Source organism: Urocitellus parryii, chromosome 15 (assembly GCF_045843805.1).
Source record: "Urocitellus parryii isolate mUroPar1 chromosome 15, mUroPar1.hap1, whole genome shotgun sequence".
Taxonomy (NCBI): domain Eukaryota; kingdom Metazoa; phylum Chordata; class Mammalia; order Rodentia; family Sciuridae; genus Urocitellus; species Urocitellus parryii.
The window spans coordinates 25,002,141-25,024,527 of NC_135545.1; the positions used below are offsets into that span (position 1 = coordinate 25,002,141).

A 22,387-nucleotide genomic window follows, 5' to 3' on the forward strand; every position below is an offset into this window, starting at 1 on the left:
CTTTGAACTTTGGATCAGTCTAGCAGGCCTTCTCTACTTATGTACTTACTGCTGAGCACCACCAAGGAAAGCTATGAGCACTATGTGGATAAATACCTCCTCTAATTCAGGATATCCTTGTTGGTCAGTCCTTATCACTGTTTTCACCTCTTCTTGTCAGTTGTACTGTGTGACCCTGCCAGGACCTCTTCTTGGAAGCTTTTCTGGCCTTTTTCCATTTGTACTCAAGTTTCCAGCCTTTGATTTCTTATTTTCTACTGAGAGTCTTTCATTTTGGTGTGGCCTTCTCCAGTGAATCTCTTCATCATACTTGTCTCTCTCTCTCCTGTCTCATAAAAGGTGCTCTCTCTTCTTAGCTCACTACACATATATACATTTCATCTTGTTCTCATTTATTTTCTTAGTTCTCTAACTGAAAGTTTTCTTAATGACTGATGAACATTTCTCCTTTCTTACACTCATCTTTCCCACTTCTACACCTTCCCTCTGTTCTGTTTCCCCAAATTCAATCAATTTCTTTTCCTCAACATAAACCCATTGATTTTTATCATTAAAAAAAAAAAGCAAAAAGCCTCCCTCAACCTATATTCATATCTGCCTTTCATCCTCTTTCTCTTTGGAGCAACACTTCTGAAAATCATGGTGTAAAAGTGGTGTATAGACCTTGTTTGCCTCCCACTTTCTTTGGGCCTGTATAATCTGTCTTTTCTCCTAACACTCCTCAGTAGCTATATTGATGTCAGTCACTTTTGGTCACTACATCATAAGGGATTTCTTTTCTGACCTTATTTCATTAAACCTCTCCTTAGAATTTGCATACTTTAAATGAGTCTTTCTTCTTGGAAGCTGCTTCTCTATTTGTCATAACTCTGTTTTTCTAGTTTTCTACTTCCTTCTCTCACTGTTCTCTTTAATCTCCTTTGCAGGTTTCTCTTTTTCTGTCCTCTTAAACATTGCTCTTTTTGGTCCATCCTCAGTCCTATTTGCTTTTCATTCTACCCATGCTGTCACACCTTATCAATAATGCTCTTTATCTCATACTTCTTCATCCCAATTTCTTTACTCATTTATGCAACTATCATTTTGTTTGTTTGTTTGTTTTGGTGCTGGGCCACATCCCAGCCCTTTTTAATCTTCCATTTTGAAACAGGGCAGGATCTCACTAAGTTATTTAGGGTCTTGCTAAATTGCCAAGACTGGCCTTGAACTTGCAATCCTCCTGCCTTAGCCTCCTGAGTCACTGGGATTATAGGGATGCACTACCATGTCCAACTTAAAGCAACTGTCTTTTGAACATCTCTACTTAGATGCCCTATAGTCTCCTTGTACTCAGTTCTAACTCCTCTGCTCAAGCCCCAAACAAAATCATTCTAGCTTCTTCCCACTCAACTACCTTTGTCGGTCACAAAAGCTGGCTGATTTGGCTTTATTAAAAATCTTAATATTGTGTTCATTTCTCTATTACTTCTTGATATAAGCTACTGATTTATAACCTGGGGAAATTGTGTCCCTCAGGAGACCTTTGTTATTTTAAAATTCCTGCTTTGCACAGGACAAACTCCTACAATGGAGAGCTATTTGACCCAAATGTCAGTAGCCCTGAAGTTGAAGTGCCCTGGTTTAGGCTAATCTTTTCTCTTTGTATTGCCCTAGCAGCCTCCTACCTGCTTTCCTTTTTTCTTACCCTATATCTCTATTTAGTACTGCCAGTTGCCCAATTTAGCAAGTAAATGTATTGATAAGTCATCATTGGTTCCCTGTTCCAGGTCAAAGTCACAGTCTCTGAGCATGAGCTGTGAGGCTCTTCTTCGTTTGACTGGCCTAGGCAACACATTGTGGTTCTGTTTTTACTATTACTTTTTCCTTGCTTATCTTAGGATCAAAGAATTACCAGCTTTTTCTATCCATACTTTGTGTTTCTATGTATCTATAGTTTATATTTTTGCTTCCTCTGTGTGGACTTCCTTTAGCTCATCTCTCCAATGAAGCCCATCATCTCTTGTCCTATAAACCCTTCCCTGACCCTCAGGGAGACTAACATGATTCATTCACTGCTTTCCTAATGTATCATGTAGAGACATTTTGTACTGTACTATAGCTGTTTATTTGTGTGCTAGCCTTCCCAGTAGGTTGTAAACTTCTTGGGGAAGTTGTATCTCTTTTGTGTCTTCATATTTCTTGGTCTAGTTGGAGCCAGGTATTAGCTTTTTAGTAAATACTTGGTAAATATTTATTGGATGATTGCTGTTTGATGGATTGAATAAATGAGGTTTTCAATAATAAGAGTCCTGATAAATTTTTTAAAAATAATTGACTATTATAAAAATCAATCCAACTTTAAGTTATTACTATAAATTAATATTTTACCTTTTTAGCCTAAATACAGTTGTTACAGTTTGTTGTTGAAATTTTTAATCTTTTATTTTCTGTTTTAGCTATTTGATGACATTGAATGTGAATTTCCCATATTTTTCCTTTATATGATGATTGATGGTAAGTGAGCTTTTTCCTGAAATGTAAGCTATAGGATATAAGTGTTTTAAAGAAGAGCAGAAATGAAATATGACTCCTTTCATCTAGCAAATAGACTGTACTTGGGTGATGTTAACTGCTCTGAATTTTTATGTACTACTCTTCTGCTTTCTGAGTGAATGTTAAATCATATACATAATTTTTAAAACTACATACAAATAAATAAAAATATTGTGTCCAACTAAAACTAATAAATAAATAAAGTTGTATGAAAATTTTTAAAAACTACTTTGATTTTAAAATGATACTAATCAATTATTTGTATTTACAAAGAAAGGTTTTTGATTAATATAAAACATGAATACTATAATCATGATATATAACATTTATGCTTAATCAGAGAGAAATTTTAATTAAAATTCAGTTTTCACTTCTAAGTGCTAATATGACTTTCTAAATTTCTTTGAAAAAAATCATGCAATTTGCATTACTTTTTAAATTATATTTTTATCATTTACATAAAAAATTATCACAATAATTTAAAAAGGACCAGTAAGTTTTCTAAGGTAAAATTTTTATGATACTTATTCAGTAAACCTGCTATTATATTTTATATTTTACATTTTAGGAGTTTTTAGAGGCAATCCCAAACAAGTCAAGGAATATCAGGATCTTTTAACTCCAGTGCTTCATCAGACCACAGAAGGTATAGTTGTTTTTTCAAGAATTCTTCCTATTATCATTTCCTTAGTGTTCCTTTGAAATGTATAAGTGATTCTTTTATAAAATACAATAATGTATATTAAATTGAAAAAATGAATTGAGCTTTATATGAAATCATAGAGAATAGTCTATTAATTTATTATAATACATGTATTTTTACATAAGGAATTCATTGGTCAATACAGGAATGCAGAAGAATTTAGATAGTCGTGGCAATACTAATGCCAAGGAAGTGTGAATGTGGACAGATCTTTTTCATTTGTTACTAAATTATGTAATTCCTTTACTCTGTGTAGTATTAAGTGACTTATTTGTATCCATGTCACCAAAAATTGTATGATTGGTGAGTGCTGCTCCCACTCCAGACCCAGAAGGCTCCCTGGAGATGCTCTGCTCTTCTCTAAAGGCACTAGGGTTACCAGGAACATTCTGTCCTCTTTGTAGTTGCTTCTAGGGCCTTTAGCATTGTGCTTTGAATGTATTTTATATGTTTAAATGTCATTTTTCACTGATGTATTTAACATGTTAGAAATGGTCAAAATGCCCAGTCTTATGAGTGGGAATATATTGATTTCAATCAAACACCACCAGGGACCATTAAAGAACATAATTGACTTTTCTATATTATTGGAAGACTTAATTCTCCAAGGAATTTCAAACATAAAGGTCTAGATATCTTTGGGATTTGGAAGTATAAATAGAATAAGAATATATTCTCATCTGAGAACAGTTTTGAAAACATTTATACATAAGTTAAAAATTATGGTGTACTGGTAAAAAAAAGTATGTGGTCTTATGGACCTGATAGAGATTAATTTAGGTTATTCATAAAGATGAATAAAATGTCATTTACAGTACTGGTCCTCATTCCTATCCCACAAAGAGTCTATGATTACTCTTTGGAGTTTTTCCTCAAATATCTCAGAATAAATGCTTCATTTTCTATCCACACCCTTTAAAATGCTTGTGATTTTTAAAATTATAGAAGGTTTATTGCTAAACGTTGAATGATAAATACTAATTTTTACAAAAAAGTTATTTTTGTCTTTGTGAGGATTATTGGATGAACATGAGGAATGATGTAATGAATGTAATATTTGAAATCTATTGAATCAGATCTTCAGTAGCAGATCATTAATGCATTGAGGAGATTGTTGAATATAGTCCACTTTAGGCTTCATCATGCCCAGGGTGATGTTTACTCTCTATATATCATAGAATTTTTTTTCCTGGTTTTAGACACATATATCAATAGTGATTGATCAATAGTGATTGAAGAAGGAAACGCTATTTTAGGGAAATATGTGTAATTTTATTAGAAAAATTTACTCCAGGTTCATGTTGCAAAAAGTTTTCTGTAGCACTCTACAAAGACCCTACTCTTTAAATAATAATTTTAGTTTCTGCAAGGAATATTTTTAAATGGGTTGGTCACAAGAAAAGATGGATTTTTTTTCCTCTTCAGTGATACTGAATGGTAGATAATGGGCTTAATATTTAAATAGGGATTTCTTTGCTCTAAGCAGTGGCTCAGGGTTATAATTCTTCATTTTAAGATTACACAGTATCTCATTTGTGAAGCTTCCACAGACTAATCCTATTAAAAATAGCTTCCTCTATGGCTCTAAACATTTGCATACTGTTTATTTGATTCATTTAAAGGTGTTAAAATTTAAATGTTGTTAAAGGAAGTGTGTACACAACTTTGGTTAAAGCATAATAGTATGCTGTTGACTTAGAGTCAACAAGCTTTTTTGCGTGTTTTTAACTGGTAAAATCTGAAAGGAATGAGAATATCCCATTTCTGCAGCTTATCAGATCTATCTCCTGGATAGTCTTTCTCTTTCCTTGCTTTCTAGTCATTACAGACTCTTAAAGGACATTTGGGGAAGGGCATTACTTTGTTACATTTTAATACCCTTATTTTTAAACTGTAGGATGTCCTGTAGTTCCAAAGTACTATTATGTGCCAGCTGACTTTGTAGAATGTGAAAAAAGAAATCCTGGTAGTCAAAAGCGATTTCCTAGCAACTGTGGCCGTGATGGAAAACTGTTTCTTTGGGGACAAGCCCTATATATCATCGCAAAACTGCTGGGTAAGTATAGGAAAAGATGGTCAACATTTTTTCTTTACTTGTTATCAAACTGTAAGAAATAAGTATGTATTTGGTGATGATTTTCTTGGATTTGGGTGATATTTTATACTTTTTAGAGGTCTTTGGGGAGTTTCTTAGTGTGTAAAGGAATATTAATGTATTTACTTTACTGAATGATGAGGGACAATTTCCAGGAAGAAAGTCAAATAGTTATGGGTACCATTATGATCATTTAGGGGGCTGAATTCAGCTTAGTAAATAGGTTTCTAGCAGAATGCTTTGAGAACTTTGTGTTACTTTTATGTGATATAATAAAGTTTACGATTAAATGTAGCAGTCGTGTTTGAACAGTGCTTTAGTAAAATATATGCCATAAGGAATTGGTCATCTTTGAAAATTCTCTTTTTACCAATAAATACATGTTGGTAATTTTCAGGGCTAGTTATAGGCTTACTGGGACTATTTATTCATAATTCTTAATTACTTTTTGGCTTCTCCTGCAAAAAAGCTGAATCAGAGTAGTCTTTGGGCACACTGAAACAAAGGCAAATTTGATAAGCACATATACACACACACACACAAAAAAAAAAACTATTATGCATCTTCTTGCACCACTCCTTGCTAAAATTTCAAATATTGCCAGCATGTCCACCAAAGGGCTATCATTTCAATGTCAGAATTTCTTTATGATGAATTATTAAATAAGCTAATTATAAAATCTGTACTTGTACTTTAAAAAGCCTGCTTACTATATGAAATACTCTTATTTGTTTTTTCTAGCATTTCTGTATAAATGCTAAATTAGTTCGTCCTGTAAGAGTAATCATCTTTGGTTCCTTTTTTTTTTTTTAACAGTCCATTAGGGAAGAATATTTCAAAAGTCAGATTTCCAATTTTAGCCTTACTCAAATGATGTGTAAGAGCAGACAGAAACTAACCAAAGAGGAGAAAATTAAGTTAGTGCTGTTTTCAATTTGCTCCTTTCCTAACTCTATTTTCTGTGTCTCTTTATATACTGAATGCTAATTTAAGAACATGTAGAAATTTTTTCTTTCTTTAAAGGGAGAGCTTTTTGACAAGGAGTTAATATTATTTATAAAGGCTTTGCTTTTTTGATTTTCCAAAGGAGGAATGGAATACACATGAAGTAATTTTTGTAGAATCAAGCCAAGTCAGAAAGGATATCTCTGGTTAGAATGTTATTTCCATCTCATTAGCATAAATACAAAAAAGCTTTTTGATAGGGTTAAATAAAACATTTTAGTAGAGTAGTAGTTAACCTGGGTAAAGACAGTAATTTTAACTAGAATCACAATTTTCTATATACTTAGAAATTATAAATGCACGTGATGAAACTGTTCTATAATTCTGAGACTGAAAACTGAACCCTGTGACAGAAAATTTAAAGTCTAAACCTTTTTCTTTCTTTCTCTTGGTAAATCTCCAGCCTGGGGTTGTTACAATAAGAAAAATTATTTTGGGGGCAAAGTATAAAATTGACAAAGCTGATGAGATGGAAATGCAGAATTGACCACACCCTTCTTAAGCAAATTGAGCTTTAAAAAATCAAAAGTCTGAGAATAGTATCAATCAATAGAAAAGTACTGGATTATCCTTATTTCAAAATAAATGTGACAAATGTAGACACATCTTGAATGTAGGCAGTATTTTCTCATGATAAGACCAGAGTGAATGTGAAGAGTATAGGTCATGCCTCTATTTCTGTTTCATGACCAAAATGAAGAAAAACTACTGCAGGCCTGCCTTAAAAGAAAGAGTCAATTTCTCTTTTCCCTGTTGGGCTTCCAAAAAAAAAAAAAAAAAAAAAAAAAACAGTGAAGAACATGTAAAAGGTATGTTGTGTAATATGAAACTGTATCCTGATGTCCTGATGCAAAAAAAAAAAAAAAAAAAAATGCTGCATATCCATTAGCACTCTGGCCTAGCCATGTGTCATCTGTTAACACATCACTAGTAAGATGAGTAAGATTTCAGAAGACTACTACTACTTCCTTTTTTCCTTTTCTTCTACATGTTTTTCTTGTACTCTAATGAAAAGGTCAGTGGTTTGGGGATCATGAATTTAGGAATCAGTTTCAAGTTCAAATACAAGTTCTATCACTTACTACCTCTGGGACTTGAAGAATATCTTTAACTTATGATGATCAGTTTCCATATTTTAATGTGCTAAGGATTAACTGATGAGGAACTATCATAAGGAATCATAAGAAATTTACATTAGGGCAAATACATCCTTGAATTGTTCTTCTATTTCCTGTCCTTTCATCTCCCCCTCCTTCCTTTCCTAGTTACAATTTAGGACTTATATATATTTGAAGACCGGGCTGGGGATGTGGCTCAAGCGGTAGCGCGCTCACCTGGCATGCGTGCGGCCCGGGTTCGATCCTCAGCACCACATACCAACAAAGATGTTGTGTCCGCCGAGAACTTAAAAATAAATATTAAAAATTCTCTCTCTCTCTCTCTCTCTCTCTCCCTCCCTCCCTCCCTCCTCTCTCACTCTCTCTTTAAAATATATATATATATATATATTTGAAGACCTTTTTTCAGACAGTCAACTCAGTATGCTCATGAGCCCTCCTTTCAGATATCCCCATAACCTCAAAATTCATCACAAGAAGAAAGTGCTTCTCCAGTTGCTACTTAACCATCCTTCTATTTGCTGATTCTACTTCTATTTGTAGAGGCCCCTTTGATAATCACTGTGCTATGTATAAGCTACATAGCAGGAACAATAGGACATACTTCTCTTTCTCTCTGAGAACAGCCTAATTATTGTGAAATAGTACTTATCAGTTACTAATATAGTATTAGTAACTAAGATAAGTGTATTTGCATTTGTTTTCATTCATTTTTTCTTGCCAAATTGACCCCAAATATAAAAACTCCTGATTAAGCCTAGAAATGCTTTTGAATGTAAAAGTCATTAATCAAATGCCTTAGTGTGTAGAGGACATTATGAAACTGAGGTCCTGATTTTTATTGTTCTGTTGACTTCAAACACAGTTGACTCTGAACTCCATATAGCACAGTTTTTTTTTACTGATCAAAGATAAAATGAGTTGATAAGAGTATATAGATATATTTCTATATTGGTTGCTAAGAGAATTTCCCAGCTATTATACTTCAGGAAACTTCAAGCAGAAAGACATCGATTACCGAGCACTTTCATTATCTTTTTCATGATATCCACGTGATTACTAGTGACCTGAAGTGGGATTTGTGTGGAACATATAACATTTTGAGAGCCCATGTAGTATTACTTTAAATTGTTAGTCTAGGAAGATTTTCTTTCTGTAGATTATTATATAAATAACTTCTTTTCTTTTTCTTTTTCTTTTTTTTAAATGATACCAAGAAATCAAACCCAAGGTTTCATGCATGCTATATATGCACTCTACCCCTAAGCTATATCTCAGCACTTTTTACTCTGTTTTGGCCAGGAACTTGCAATCCTTATGTCTCAGCCTTCCAAGTAGTTGGAATTACAGGCATGTGTCACTGTATCCAGTATATCCAACTTTCTTAAAATATTTTAGTTGACTAGCTTCTAGGGTTAGAAAAATAAAATTACAGTCCTACTCTCACAAATATTAGTAAAGTTGAATATGAAAACAGTGATGCCTAGAGTCTGAGTAGGTATTTCAAATATACTGTCACACTGTTTATCAGAAATGCTAATAATACCTACCTTAAAATTTATCAGATTCTATGTTCTGCCTTTTACGAATATTATCCTAAGTGATCCTCCCAACTTCTCTATAAGAGTATTATGAGTACTATGTGGTATAGACAAGGAAACTGAGACCCAGAAGACTGTAGCAGCTCACCTAAGATCACACAGTTCCCGACTGATAGAGTTTATTGATTTATTCAGTAGTCTGCAAGGTGCTTGTATCACCTATAACCTCCATAACAATAAATATTATTATTAGGAACAAAAACTTTACTAACGTAGTAAGATATTAAATTGTATCTTGTTTTCATTTACATGCTCATAAAATACATTTCTTAGTTCTTCTGTAAATTGTCTAGTAGTTTGCTTTGCCCATTTAACCTTGGTTTTGTTGTTTTTCTTATCAGTCTACATGAATATTTTATATATTAAACCTTTCCAATTTTTTCTGGTTTGTTTGCTTCAGAAATTTGTGTATGCTAGTTTTCTTTTGATGAGAGAAATTAAAAATGTTTATATACCTAGATCTCATTGTTTCCCTATTTAGTTTTTTGCTATCATGTGACCGAAAGCTCGAACCTTGTCCCCAGTGCCAGTCCAATATCGAGGACATGGTTTTGAGAAAAAGGAAAAAGAAGATTTATTGTTTTGCTAGCAAAGGAGAAAGGACAGGGGACTCCTGTCCCAGAGTCTGTGATCCTGCCCATCAGCAGGAACAGGGGAATTTTATAGAGGTGATTCAAAGGCTGCATTTCATGTGTTTTCTGTTGGAGTTGTAATCCACTTGTTAATTTGGGAGATGGTAATTTCTGAGATCTTCTGGTACCATCCCCAAAATCTAGATTACTGTGTTCCTATGAACAGATAAATCTGCACAGGATGGAGAAGAAAGGTAATCCTGTTTCCCCTGAGATTAGGGAGGGGAAGAGTTTAGGGAAGAGCAGAGAGAGAGAGGAAGAGAAAGACCCTTGTCCATTCTAAAAATCAGTTGCAGTGGCAGAGCATCAAGGGCTATATTCAAAGCATAAAGTAGACCACTTGAAAGGGTAAAGTTTCTAAGCTGGAAAGCTTAAATGTAAAAGATTAGGTATTATTGAGTTCTTCTGTTACACCCAGATTCCTGAGATAGTTAAAACAACGCCCTACTGGCCATCTAGCCTAGGGCCCTGTGCAGTTTGTCACAGGGCCCGAACCAATCAGTTTGAATGTGTACCCCGCTTAGGAATGACCAATCACACCTGCCCGATCTGTTCCCACCAATGAATGTGCCAATCACGTCTCAGAGTTGTTGTTCAATTTTCCCGCGCCTCATGATGATTTGTTCTGATGTATGCAAAGCCTCCCGCCCTCCCCAAAAAGTGTACTTAAGCACTGCTTAACCCCTGCTCAGGGCTCTGGGCTGCTCTCCCTTCTTGAGTGAGCACAGAGTCCCAGCGCGCTGGAATGGATCCCCAATAAATCCCCTTTTGCCAATTGCATGGAGCCAGTCTCTTGTGTGGTCTCTCCCTCCGACGCTCCGCCGGACCCCCCTTACATACTGCTACAATGAGATTCAACATTTAATCCTAGAAAGTACACCTGTTAATCAATTGAGTTTGTACACACACCACACACTCTCTATCTCTCTGTGACAGAGGAATTTTTTGGTATAATATATGGTGTTGAAGATCTATGTTTATTGTTTTCAAAATGGCTCATTTCATAATGTCACCATGTAACAATGCTCTGAATATACCTCTTGCTGCTCTGCCACTGAAACTTATTTTTTAAATAGACAGGTTTATAGGTTTATTTCTCTTCCTCTCTCCCTGCTCCTTGCTAATCTTTCCCCTTCCTAATTCAGGGGAAACAGGATTACCTTTCTTCCACTTTCTAGACAGATTTTTCTATCCTTGAGTGCACACCCACTGTAGCAATGAAGTAATCCAGACTTTGGAGATTGTACCAGAAGATCTCAGAAATGACCATCTACCAAATTAACAAGTGAATTACAACTCTTAACATGTGGAGTGTATCCTTTGAATCACCTCTATAAAAGCCTCCTATTTCTACTGATGGGCAGAGTCACAGCCTCTGGGAGAGTAGTCCCCTGTATTTCTCCTTTGCTAGCAAAGCAATAGACTTCTTTTCCCTTTTTCTCCAAACCATGACCTTGTTATTGGATTGGCATCAGGGACAAGGAGGCAACAAACAGAGAAGAAATATCTCTGCTCTAGGGTCCCAAGGAATTCTCAAAGAAGGGAGGAACTTGACTCAGGACAAGTGGGAAGCTAAATGGAAATAACTTCAGCACATGTCAGTGAGGCATAGAGATCTACTTAGTAAAGCAAGGAATAAACATTCAAAGGAGAATGCAGACCATCTTGAGAATTAGAAATGTCTCAACAGTAGATGTGGACCACCTCCAAAGGGAGAGAGCAGCAACTTGTTGTGAGCTATTTTTAGGGAGACAGTTGCTGGGGGCTGGTCAAGAGGTGAAGTCAGGGTGAAGTTTTGCATCAGTTTTTCTTTGTACTTAGGTATTGCCTGCATGATGTTAATTTTTGCAGACCAGGACATGGGCCAAGTTCTTGGGCTAAGAACTTGGGCAGGGTTGCTCTCAGTTGCTTGTTTTGCATTTCAAAGGCTCATGGGTGTTTTCTGCATTCCATGGACTTAATGGACCTTCTCTTTGGAGAATCAGTGTCTTTCTTTTTCTTATTCCTATCTCAGTAAAATGTGTTACTAATATGTGTCACCACAGCTTTGAAGTACATAATCTGCTTTGAAGTACATGATTTACCCTGTAAATAATCTGCTTAGCCTATTTTAGTGTGTTCTATTTGATTTTGTGATTTTAATATCATGATGAAAAAAATTACTTGTTTTGTTAAATATCCTTTAACTTGTTTCATGGAAGAAACAAATGCTTCCTAATATTTCCCTTTTTAATCTTTTTATTTTTAAATTGACATATAAAATTGTACACATTTGGGGGGGGGATAAAGAGCCATTGCTTTTTTATTCTTGTTCTTTTATTTTTGTTTTACATACTCTATAAGTGGTCAGGTATAAGTTCTTTCAGGTCTGTCACCCTTCATCAGAAAATTAATGTCATTGCATTGGCTCAATGAGGACCTCTTTTTTTGCCTCCTGAATGATAAAAATTAGTGCTAAAAGGAAAAACATATCTATTAACTTGACCTTTTGTTACTTTTTTTTAATCAGTATGGAAATTAATGATTATGGCAATTAGTTTTTCTATATTTTGTTAAAGCCACCAATTTTTTGTTGTATTTATTAGGTCAGTCTATTAAGATTTCACTCTGTCAGTTGCCATGCTAGGTGCTGGGGCACAGCCATGAATAAGAAGCATACAGCCTACAGGGTTATTGATGAGTACGTGGTGTAAGCTGAAAAATCATGCTAGATGTGGAAGTGTGGTACTAGGAGAAATGGGAAGGAAATGCAAAGAAGCAAGCTTTCAAAGCACTTGGCTAGCCATTTGATTCTTAACAGTTTTAATAGATTAGCATTTTGCTTTCTAAGGATATAAAATTTCTTAATTTGTGTCATCAGTTATAAATATCAAGATAAAGAGAATTTTACTTCTGTAGAATAATAGTGAAATATTAATTATGTAACATGCTTGTTGGTTGTGGAAATTTTTCATACCTCAGTGATCATACAAATGAGCTAGGGAAATAATTTGCTGCTTATTTAGAATATCAGAGTACTAATCAAACTTGCATCATGAGCTAAACCTAAATTAATAAATCAAAGTTACATATCAATATCTACTACAATTGAACCTATATTGATTTGGTTTAAATTTGGCAAAAGTGGGGTTTTTTCCCCTCACAGAAAAAAAAAATTGTCTCATACTAGTGTTACCATTGTTTACTGGTGACGAGTCCTTGCTTCCCCAATGCTGAAGTATAACACCAGAGAAGCACACGCCGAGGCAAGTTTAGAGTGGAAAGTAGAAGCTTTATTAAAGGACAGCAAAAAAGACTTCTCCTGGAGGAAGAAGGGGAGCCAAGAGGTGGAATCCATGGAAGGATGGATGTCTTCCCCTTTTTATAGCTAAGGTCTTCTTTCAACTTTCCCTCATTCCTGTAGAATTCCTGTCCTTTGTTCTGTTATCTTTCAGTGTTAGAATGTAGGTGGGAAGGCCCAAAGGGTGGGGTACAGGTGGGCCAAAGGAGTAATCTGGGCAGGAAGGACTTTTGGATTAGCATCTACCTGTTTACTGGGAGCTGCTTCATTAACATTTCCTTGGGATGGGCTCTGGGCCTTGGAACATTAACATTTCAATTTCCCAAGAGCTGCTCTGCTTTCCTGGGCTCCATTCTCAACATGGCCTTCATTTTCGATTTTACTCAATATTAGACCAGATTTATCTAACTACACTAACTACCTATCTTTAAATCTGGCTTCTGTTTTCTATAAAATGATCAAGTTGTGAGGATTAATGTACATGAATTTTTAAACAATGCCAGGAGCTTGGTAAGCAAAATCCAAATGCTGTGATGCCTGCTGCCCTTCCTCCTCCTTTTTCTTGTTATTTTACTTTTAGTATTATTTTTATTATTATTGAGGAGATCCTCCAAGAATTACTAAAGCACGATTTGGTGATTTTGTTTGTTGAATAATATTACAGATGTGCCTGGGAGCTACCCCAGAATAGAAATATAATGTAGAAATGTTCCCAAACCTGGAAAGAAATTTTCAATCATTGACTCCCTGGTCTATTTTTCGGAGTTAATTACTTAAAAGCAGTACCTAAAAATCTATAGAAAATGAGTTGTAATTTTTTAAATAAAGATTATACACACATACATTTATGAAGAACTGAGATGGTGTGGTTTTCATATAAACAGTTTAGAACTGAAAATCAAGAATGAAATTAATATATTTTTATAACTTAGGTGTAGTAAAAATATAGAAGGGAGCCATCTTATTTTAGTAGAAATTGGATTCATTTTTTGTTATTTTGCATTAATTTGCACATGTGTGAGCATAACTGAGATAATTTTATAAGATGTGGAATTACTGGTTTAAAGAGTATTCTCACTATATATTTGCATAGATACTGCCAACTTGGACTCAAAGGAGTTTATGCAGAATTACATTTTAGGGGCCTTTTCCACAACCATCTCTTCCCTCCTGTATTCCCTTCAAGGTCCGTGCAGGAACTCAGCTACAGCGAGCCTCATGTGTGGATGATGGGCATCACTTGCGTGTGTGTGAGAGAAGACATTAGAGATAAAAGGGCCTTCATCTACCTCCTTCCTTCCCAGTCTAAATTGCCTTTTTTGTTATATCTTTGGATTTTTTTATCCAAAATTGCTGTAGGGAACTACCAGATGAAAAGAGCTTCCTTGTTTACAGTATGACAGCCATTGAGGACATTACCCTAAGAAATTCTCCATCTCAGAAATCTCTTTTATGATTTATTATCAAGAACCATGTCTGTCCTAACAAACTAGTTTCCTTCTTTGACAATACAAGTGCAATATTTTAAAAGCAGCTTTATTGAGGTATTGAAAAACCAGCCTCTATCTCAGAGCAAAGCCTGTCCAAGGAAGGGACATGCCTTTGTCCTTGGAAAAACCCACAGAGCACTTCTAGGCACATTCCCACCCTGCTAAGTTGTTTATCTACAAATAACAGGAGAGATCTGCTCCACCAGGTGTCCCTGACTCAGTCAGGCTAGGTGGGGATCCATAGCAGCCACCAATCAGCATGAGACAGGGAAATACCTGGGATGCCAGATGACCCTCCCAGTAGTTTATGATGGTTGATGACAAGTTGGGAAACCATGTAGTTCAGCACGTACACCCCTCTTGGCTTAAACCAATCAGTTCAAATGAATACCCCTTTTGTACTGACCAATCACCCCTACCCAACTTGTTCCTGCCAGTGAATGTGCTAATCATGTTTTAGAGTTGTTGTTTGATTTTCCCGTGGTGTGTGATGATTTGCTAAGAGATGCTATGATGTATGTGGGGGTCCCTGCTTTCTCCAAAGAATGTATAAAACTGCTGCAAACCCTGGGCTTGGGGCCTCTCAGCGTCACCAGTTGTTGTGTGTGTGCGTGCAGAGGACTGAGCTAGCTCACAATAAACAACTCTTTGCTGCTTACATTGATCTTGGGTCTCTGGTGGTCTTTGGGGGTCCCGAATTTGAGCATAACAGTGTAACTCACTAAAGTTTACAATTTAATTCTTTTTAATTTATTTGCTGAGTTGTGCAGCCATGACCACAATTTCACAAAGTTTTTATCATACTTCAAAAGAACTACTTCAAAAGAACTTCCTACCCTTTAGCAGTCATTTCTCATTTCCCTCTAGTCACTTCCATAGTGCCCATCAACACTAGGCAATCTAATCTACTTTCTGTTACCTATTTTGAACCTTTCATACACCCTAAATCATATAATGTGTGGCATTTTGTGTCTTAGCTTCTTTCACTTGGCTTCATATTTTCTTTATGTTATAGCCCGTATTAGCCCTTCTTTCTTTTTTTTTTTATATGATAGCATTACATTGTATGCATATACCTGATTTTTTAAATCCATTCATCTGAATGGACATTTGGGTTGTTGCTTTTTGCGGGGGGCAGGGGGGGGGCGCGGCGGTATGGGAGATTGAACTCAGGGGCACTCAACCACTGAGCCACATCCCCAGCCTTATTTTGTATTTTATTTAGAGACAGGGTCTCACTGAGTTGCTTAGCGCCTCACCGTTGCTGAGGCTGACTTTGAACTCACAATCCTCCTATTTCAGCCTTCCCAAACTGCTGGGATTATAGGCATGTGCTGCACCCGCCTAGGGTTGTTGCTGGTTTTTGACTCTTCAGAATAATGTTTCTGTGAGCTTTCAGTATAAATTATTATTTGACATTTTTTTATTTTTCTTGGATAAATGTCTGTTAAGGATTTGCTACCTCATATGCTAACTCTTAGGTTTAACATTTTAAACAATTTCCAAGCAATTTTTCAAAGCAGCTGCATCATTTTGCTTTCCCACCAACAACATATATGAGGGTTCCAGATTCTCTACATTCTTGCTAACACTTGCTTTTATCTTTTATTATTATTATTATTATCATTATTATTATCATTATTATTACTCTCCAAATGTAGAAAGAGGTCCACTTTCATTATTTTGCTTTTAGATATTTAGTCCTCCTGGCACTATGTGTTGAGAAAAAAAAAAGAGTATATTCTTCTATTTACTGAATTATTTTGGCCTCCTATAAAAACCAGTTAACCATAAATGTAATAGTTTATTTTTGGACTCACAGTTCTAGTTCATTGATCTATCTGTCTATTCTTATTCCAGTACCATGTTTTAATTACTTTCCAGTCTGAGTGCATTTGTTACTTTTTCTTTCCCAACTAGAACCCTTTCTTCAATGGAGACTAGAAGTGAACATTCTTTTCTGTTTATGATTTCTGTGGAACAGTAGTCATTCTTTCACCACTGAACATCATGTTAGCTGTAGATTTTTCATAGATATGCCTTTTATCAGGTTGAGGAAGTTCCCTTCTATCTTGTCTTAATCAGCCTTTTGTCACTGTGACCAAAATGCCTGACAAGAAAAACTTAGAGGAGGAGAAATTTATTTGGGGCTCACAGTTTCAGAGGTTTTAGTCCACTGTTTGCCAACTTTCTTGTTCTCGGCCTGAGGCAACATGGTGGAAGGGCACCATAGGGAAAAGCTGACCAGCTCATGGCACCTAGGAAGCAGAGAGAGACTGATTGAGGAGTCAAGGACAAAATATAATTCACAAAATATATAATCCCCAAGGACACACCCACAGCGACCTACTTTCTTAGCCACACCCTACCTCCCTATAGTTACTACCCAGTACTTATAGTTCATTCAAATTGGTGCATCAAATAGAATCCCCTGATAAGGTTAAGCTCCTATAATCTGATCATTTCACCCCTGGACATTATTGCATTATCTAATATTTGAGTAATACCTCTTATCCAAAGTATATCATATTCCTAGTTTATTTGCTTTGTATCATGAAAAAAAATGTTCGTTTTTAACTAAATCTTTTTCTGTGTCTATTAAAGAGATCCTAGAGCTTTTTTGTCCTTTATTCTATTGATATGTTTTTATATGTTACCAGATTTAATTTACTGATATCATGTTGAGAATTTTTGTGTCTGTATTCATTAGCAGGTCTGGGGTATAGCTCAGTGATCACTGAGGTTGGGGTTTGTATGTGAAAGTTTCAGTCACTTTGCTTTTTAAAAATCTGTTCAAACTTTTTATTTTTTTTGATTCAGTTTTGGTAGTTTGGTCTTTTCAGGAATATGTCCATTTCTTCTAGGTTATCTAATTTGTTGGCATGTGTTTTTTGATATTATTCTATTATAATCCTTAGGATCAACAGTGATTTTTTTTTTCTTCTTTCATTCCTGATTTAATAATTTGAGTATTTTCTCTTCTTTTCTCTCCCCCATCTTTCATCTTTTCCCCTCTTGTTTGTGTTGGTCAGTCTAGCTAAAAGTCTTGACCATTGTTGGGCTTTTCAAGAATGTATTTTTTATTTCATTGATATTCTCCATTATTTGTGTATACTATAATCATAAATTTTCACTCTATTTTTCTTTCTGCTTTTGATTTAGTTGTGTGTTTTTTTTTTTTGTTCACGTCTTAAGGTAGAACAATAGATTATTGATTTGAAATTTTCCTTTTATTTAATGTGGGAATTTGTAGCTATAAATTCCCCTAATGGGCATTGCTTATCTACAGCTCCACATTTTCATATATTATATGTTCATTTTCATTCATCTCATCAAAATTACACTAGAAAGTATATTTCTTTCTTTTTGTTGTTGCTTTTTGTTTTCCTTTTTTCTGTGATGCTGGGAATCAAACCCAGGGTTGAGCACATCGTAAGGTAGATACTATACCACTGAGCTATTCTTCCAAAGTATTTTCTGATTTCCTTTGTAATTTCTTATTTGCCTCATTGGTTGTTTAGGAATATTATACTCCACAAATTTTTTAAAATATTTATTTTTTAGTTGTAGTTGGACATAATATTTTATTGATTTATTTTTATGTAGTGCTGAGGATCCAACCCAGGGCCTCGCACCTGCTAGGCAAGTGCTCTACTGCTGAGCCACAACCCCAGCCCAAAGCTGATTTTTTTGTTTGTTTGTTTTGGTGCTAGGGATTGAACCCAGGGACTTGTGCATGTTAGGCAAGCATCTACCAACTGAGCCATATCCCCAGCCCTCCACACATTTTGAGTTTCAGAAATTTGTTATTGATTTATCATTTCATTATAGTGACAGGTTATACTCAAGTTTTTATAGTTATTGAGGCTTATTTCATGACCTACCATATGTTATGTCCTAAAGGATGTTCCATGTGCCTTGAAAAAATGGATATTTTGCTCTTGAGCAAAATGTCTATTGATCTCTCTTAAGTTTTGTTGGTTTATAATGTTGTGTAAATGTTTATTTGATTATGTTATTTTTTTTCCTTAGCTGATGAATTAATCAGTCCTAAAGACATTGATCCTATTCAGCGTTATATCCCACAACAAAATCAACGTAATGTGAGCATGAGATACTCCAATCAGGTAAAGATATATTTTTTTCTTAATTTAGACACATGCATAGATATTTAAAGCTTAATTAAAGAGGAAATTTTATTCTGAATGAGTTTTTCTTGTTTCTTCTGAGGGATCGGCTTCTCTTTGTTCTGGTTAGTTAAGATTTGTTAGTGGTAAAGGGCTGTTAATGAAGATGTAGGAGTCAGATGTGTCCAGCAAGTCATCTTTCAGGGAAACATTTGCATCTTCAGAATGATTGAACTTAAGATGGGAAGTGTTTTGAGAAGGTGCAGTGCATATGGGTGGCATTGGGACAGATGACATATTGTTGAAGAGAGTGGGTTCCCATAAAAGGCCCTGTGTTTAAGGTCTCTTCTATGCTCTGTGACAGGAGTGAGTGACTGATAGAGTTGTTCTTAGCACTTGGTGACTTGTCAGGGGAAGGAATAGTTTTTACATTTTTACATTTAGTAGCTATGGATTTAGACTGTGTTGTGTCAACAAAATAAGTGTTTGCAGAATCAGCAAGATTGATGTTGACTTGAGCAAACCCTCAAGTATTAAATGATACCAGTAATGAGGACTGTTAAAATGAAAATGTTGTGGATTGTGGAAACTGCCTGAGGAGAAAGGAAATGAACCTGAATGTGTGCCTGGGATTCCAAGCAGTTAACATGCATTTAATAAGAATGGCATCAGCACTCACAGACACTAAGCTTACAGATTGAAATGTTCCCTTATTTTATTTATATATATATATATATATATATATATGTGTGTGTGTGTGTGTGTGTGTGTGCACACACACACAAATACACATACATGATAAATATTTGTTTTAATGAGGGAAAGGCAGAGCAAACAGCTCCATTAGGTTCTATTGTACTATGTCTTTGACTCTTGCTGGTCTTCAACAAAACGTGATTACTTTGAGTGATTTATAGATGTGAAGCTATTTGAGAGACTTGTAAATAAAATATTAAAATTTTCCCCAAAATATAAAATCTCTGTGTTGATATATGACTGTTGATATGTGACAAATTTTTCACTGGCCTGTTAGCTCCTATACAATGGGAATTTGGCATTTCTTTTCGGCTAGTATACCATGTGGTACAAATGTACAATCTCTACTAATTTGAGATATTCAGTTTTATTTTAAGAAATGATAAAACAGGGAATATATTTAACTTCGTATTACCCAGTGCTGTGACTCTGAGCTATTTTAAGACTATCATGTATTATTTACGTAGCATTTTACATGCTTGACCCATTTCTCTAGGGTGATGAAACCTCAAAGCCTTTTCTTAGAAAATTAAATAATAGGTCATAGATTTGAGATATAGGAGCAGGAAATAGAGGACATTAAAACATTTTGTGGATACATGGTCGACAAAAATCATGAATTTAAACTTGTTTCATGCTTGACACACATAAGGCAGGTTGTTGGTTACGTGTAATTTTCAGCACATAGTTTACTGGTATCTTTTTCTTTCCCACTCAAGAATGCTTCTCAAAGTACAACCGAGTGGAAGTGAATTTTATAGAGAATTCATTCTACATTTTTTATATTAAACTGATTTCTAATGTTCCTACTAAAATATCTATAACATGCCTTTCAGGTGGAACCACATCCTCACTAAGAGAAGTGCTCTAAGGGTATGAATTGAGGCTTGTCCCCTGCATGCATGTGGTAGATAATATCTGTGTAGCACTATATAAAGTTTCTGAAAGGAAGGTGATGGAAAGATGTGCAATAGAAAACTGTTGCAAGCTACTGTTCCCCTACTTGGTTGGCAGCTTAATTGTGGTGATATATAAATGATAAGATTCCCTTACCACTTTCTCAACCATTTTAAACTGTAGATAAGTTGGGCATCTATTACGGAGTCTGGATGAAGTAGACTGATGGAATACAGGGGCCACACATCTCCCCAGATGTGCAGCTCTCTGCTTGAAATGTTTGTTTCAGTGGTCACGGTGTCATCATTGGCCAAGTCAGATTTGGGGATTAACAGATCTATGGAGTTGTCCTGATGCTTTAAACTCTGACAAACGTTGGGAAAGTAAGTAGAGAGTAGTAAAATCCAGACAATTCCTGAAAATGAGAGAAATCCCTGCCTTCAAGGGAAAGTATTTCAGAAGGCCCCTTGACCTTGAGGATTCATTGGAGGGCCCACAGAAATTGGAAGATGATGTTCTTACACTAAAGGCTTATTCCAGTGAAAGGATACAGATTAAAATCAGCAAAAGGAAAAGGCATATTGAACAAGTCCTGTGAAAACTAGGCACAAACTTCCAAGACTCTCTTTCCAGTAGAAACAGATGAGATATATTTAATTACCCCAACAGTAATGTGTGACAGTACTTAGAAAGGGTTATCAAACAAAGATGCTTGCTCAAGCTTGGTTGTCCATGGTTTTTATTAAGGGTCAGGCAGGCATGCATCACCTACATGAGTGACCTCAGTTATTTATACACCTGCTCTCCAGAGAAAAACTGAGTGTTTGTCATAATCCCATTTTTTAGCACAACCTATCTTGGCAAACTTGTATTGTGGTCCAAAGCCTCAAGTATGCAAAAACACTCTTATCCTGCAAGTCTCTTACATTTTCTCAAATGTTTTCTATTTAATATTTTTATAATTATATTTAAATTAAAATCATAATTTTAATCATTGTAATTTACTGTAATATATATTAGTGTTACAAATACTAACATTCAGAGAATCTATGTTGACTTTTTGTTCCAGCTCCTTTGTTGAATTTTTGTGATATTTTAATTTCTATTACTTCACTTTCATTCTCTGATTTTTCTTGTCATAGTTTCCTGGGATTTTTTTTTTAATACTAATTGTCATAATAATTTAAAAGGCAAGGGGTAAAAAAAAAAAAAACTTTAGAGATGTCAGTTGAATAAAAATTATTCTAACTTTTTATTTTGAAAGAAATACATATCCACAAGAAATTGCAAAGGAAAGTGTAGGGAGCGCCTATGAACCCTTCCCTCAGTCTCCCATATGTTAACATTTTATGTAATTATAGTACAATACGAAAAAAAAGAAAATTAACATTGGTATAATCCACAGATTTTATTTAGATTTTACTCATTATATAGCACACATTTGTGTTTATGTATCTATGTATTTTTATCACATATAGCTTTGTGTGACTAACACCACAATCAAGTTATTTAATTGTACTATTACTCTATTACCATAAAACATCCTTCTGTTACACTTTTACCACCATACCACACCACACCACACCACATCTTTCTGTTACCTTTTTATAACCTCCTTTCACTTCAGTCCTTTTAGCCCCTGAAAACTACATATAATTTTGTCATTTCAAGAGTCTTATCTGAGTGGAACTATACCTAATTTGGGGGGATTGAGTTTTTTTTCCTCAATATAATTTCTGTAAGATTCATACAAGTTGTTGTTTGTATCTGTAGTTTATTCCTTTTTATTTCTGAGTTAATATAGCCATATAGCAGGATATGGCTGTTCTATAGTTTGTATTGATAGAATTTCTTATCTGAAATTATGGAGGCCATAGGAAGTGAATTGCACAATATTTCTTAGTGTTGAAAGAAAACAACTGTCAACTAGGAATTGTATATCCAAAAAAGCTACCTTCTGAAGGACAGGTATGTCCTGTGAAGTATATGAACATTTAACTATTTCCTCTATGTTCATTGAGCAGCATGTTAAATTATGTGAAAATTTTTGTTTCAACCATAAAATTTTGGTGAGGAGTGAAAAATCTGTGTGGTTTTCATTAGTACATTCAACCATAAAATTTGATCAAAGAAATTCATTGAGGTAAAAGA

At 35.0% G+C, this 22,387-nt stretch overlaps 1 protein-coding gene across 3 annotated transcripts in view; it reads left to right on the forward strand.

The window, feature by feature from the left end:
- Positions 1 to 22,387, forward strand: part of Phkb (phosphorylase kinase regulatory subunit beta) — a 220,070-nt gene that overhangs the window by 123,993 nt on the left and 73,690 nt on the right. For all 3 annotated transcript variants that reach the window (XM_026406881.2, XM_026406882.2, XM_026406883.2), the window contains exons 11-14: positions 2,436 to 2,493; positions 3,101 to 3,178; positions 5,133 to 5,291; positions 18,489 to 18,583. In XM_026406881.2, coding sequence (XP_026262666.2) covers positions 2,436 to 2,493; positions 3,101 to 3,178; positions 5,133 to 5,291; positions 18,489 to 18,583 — 390 coding nt within the window. The remainder of the gene's footprint in view (positions 1 to 2,435; positions 2,494 to 3,100; positions 3,179 to 5,132; positions 5,292 to 18,488; positions 18,584 to 22,387) is intronic.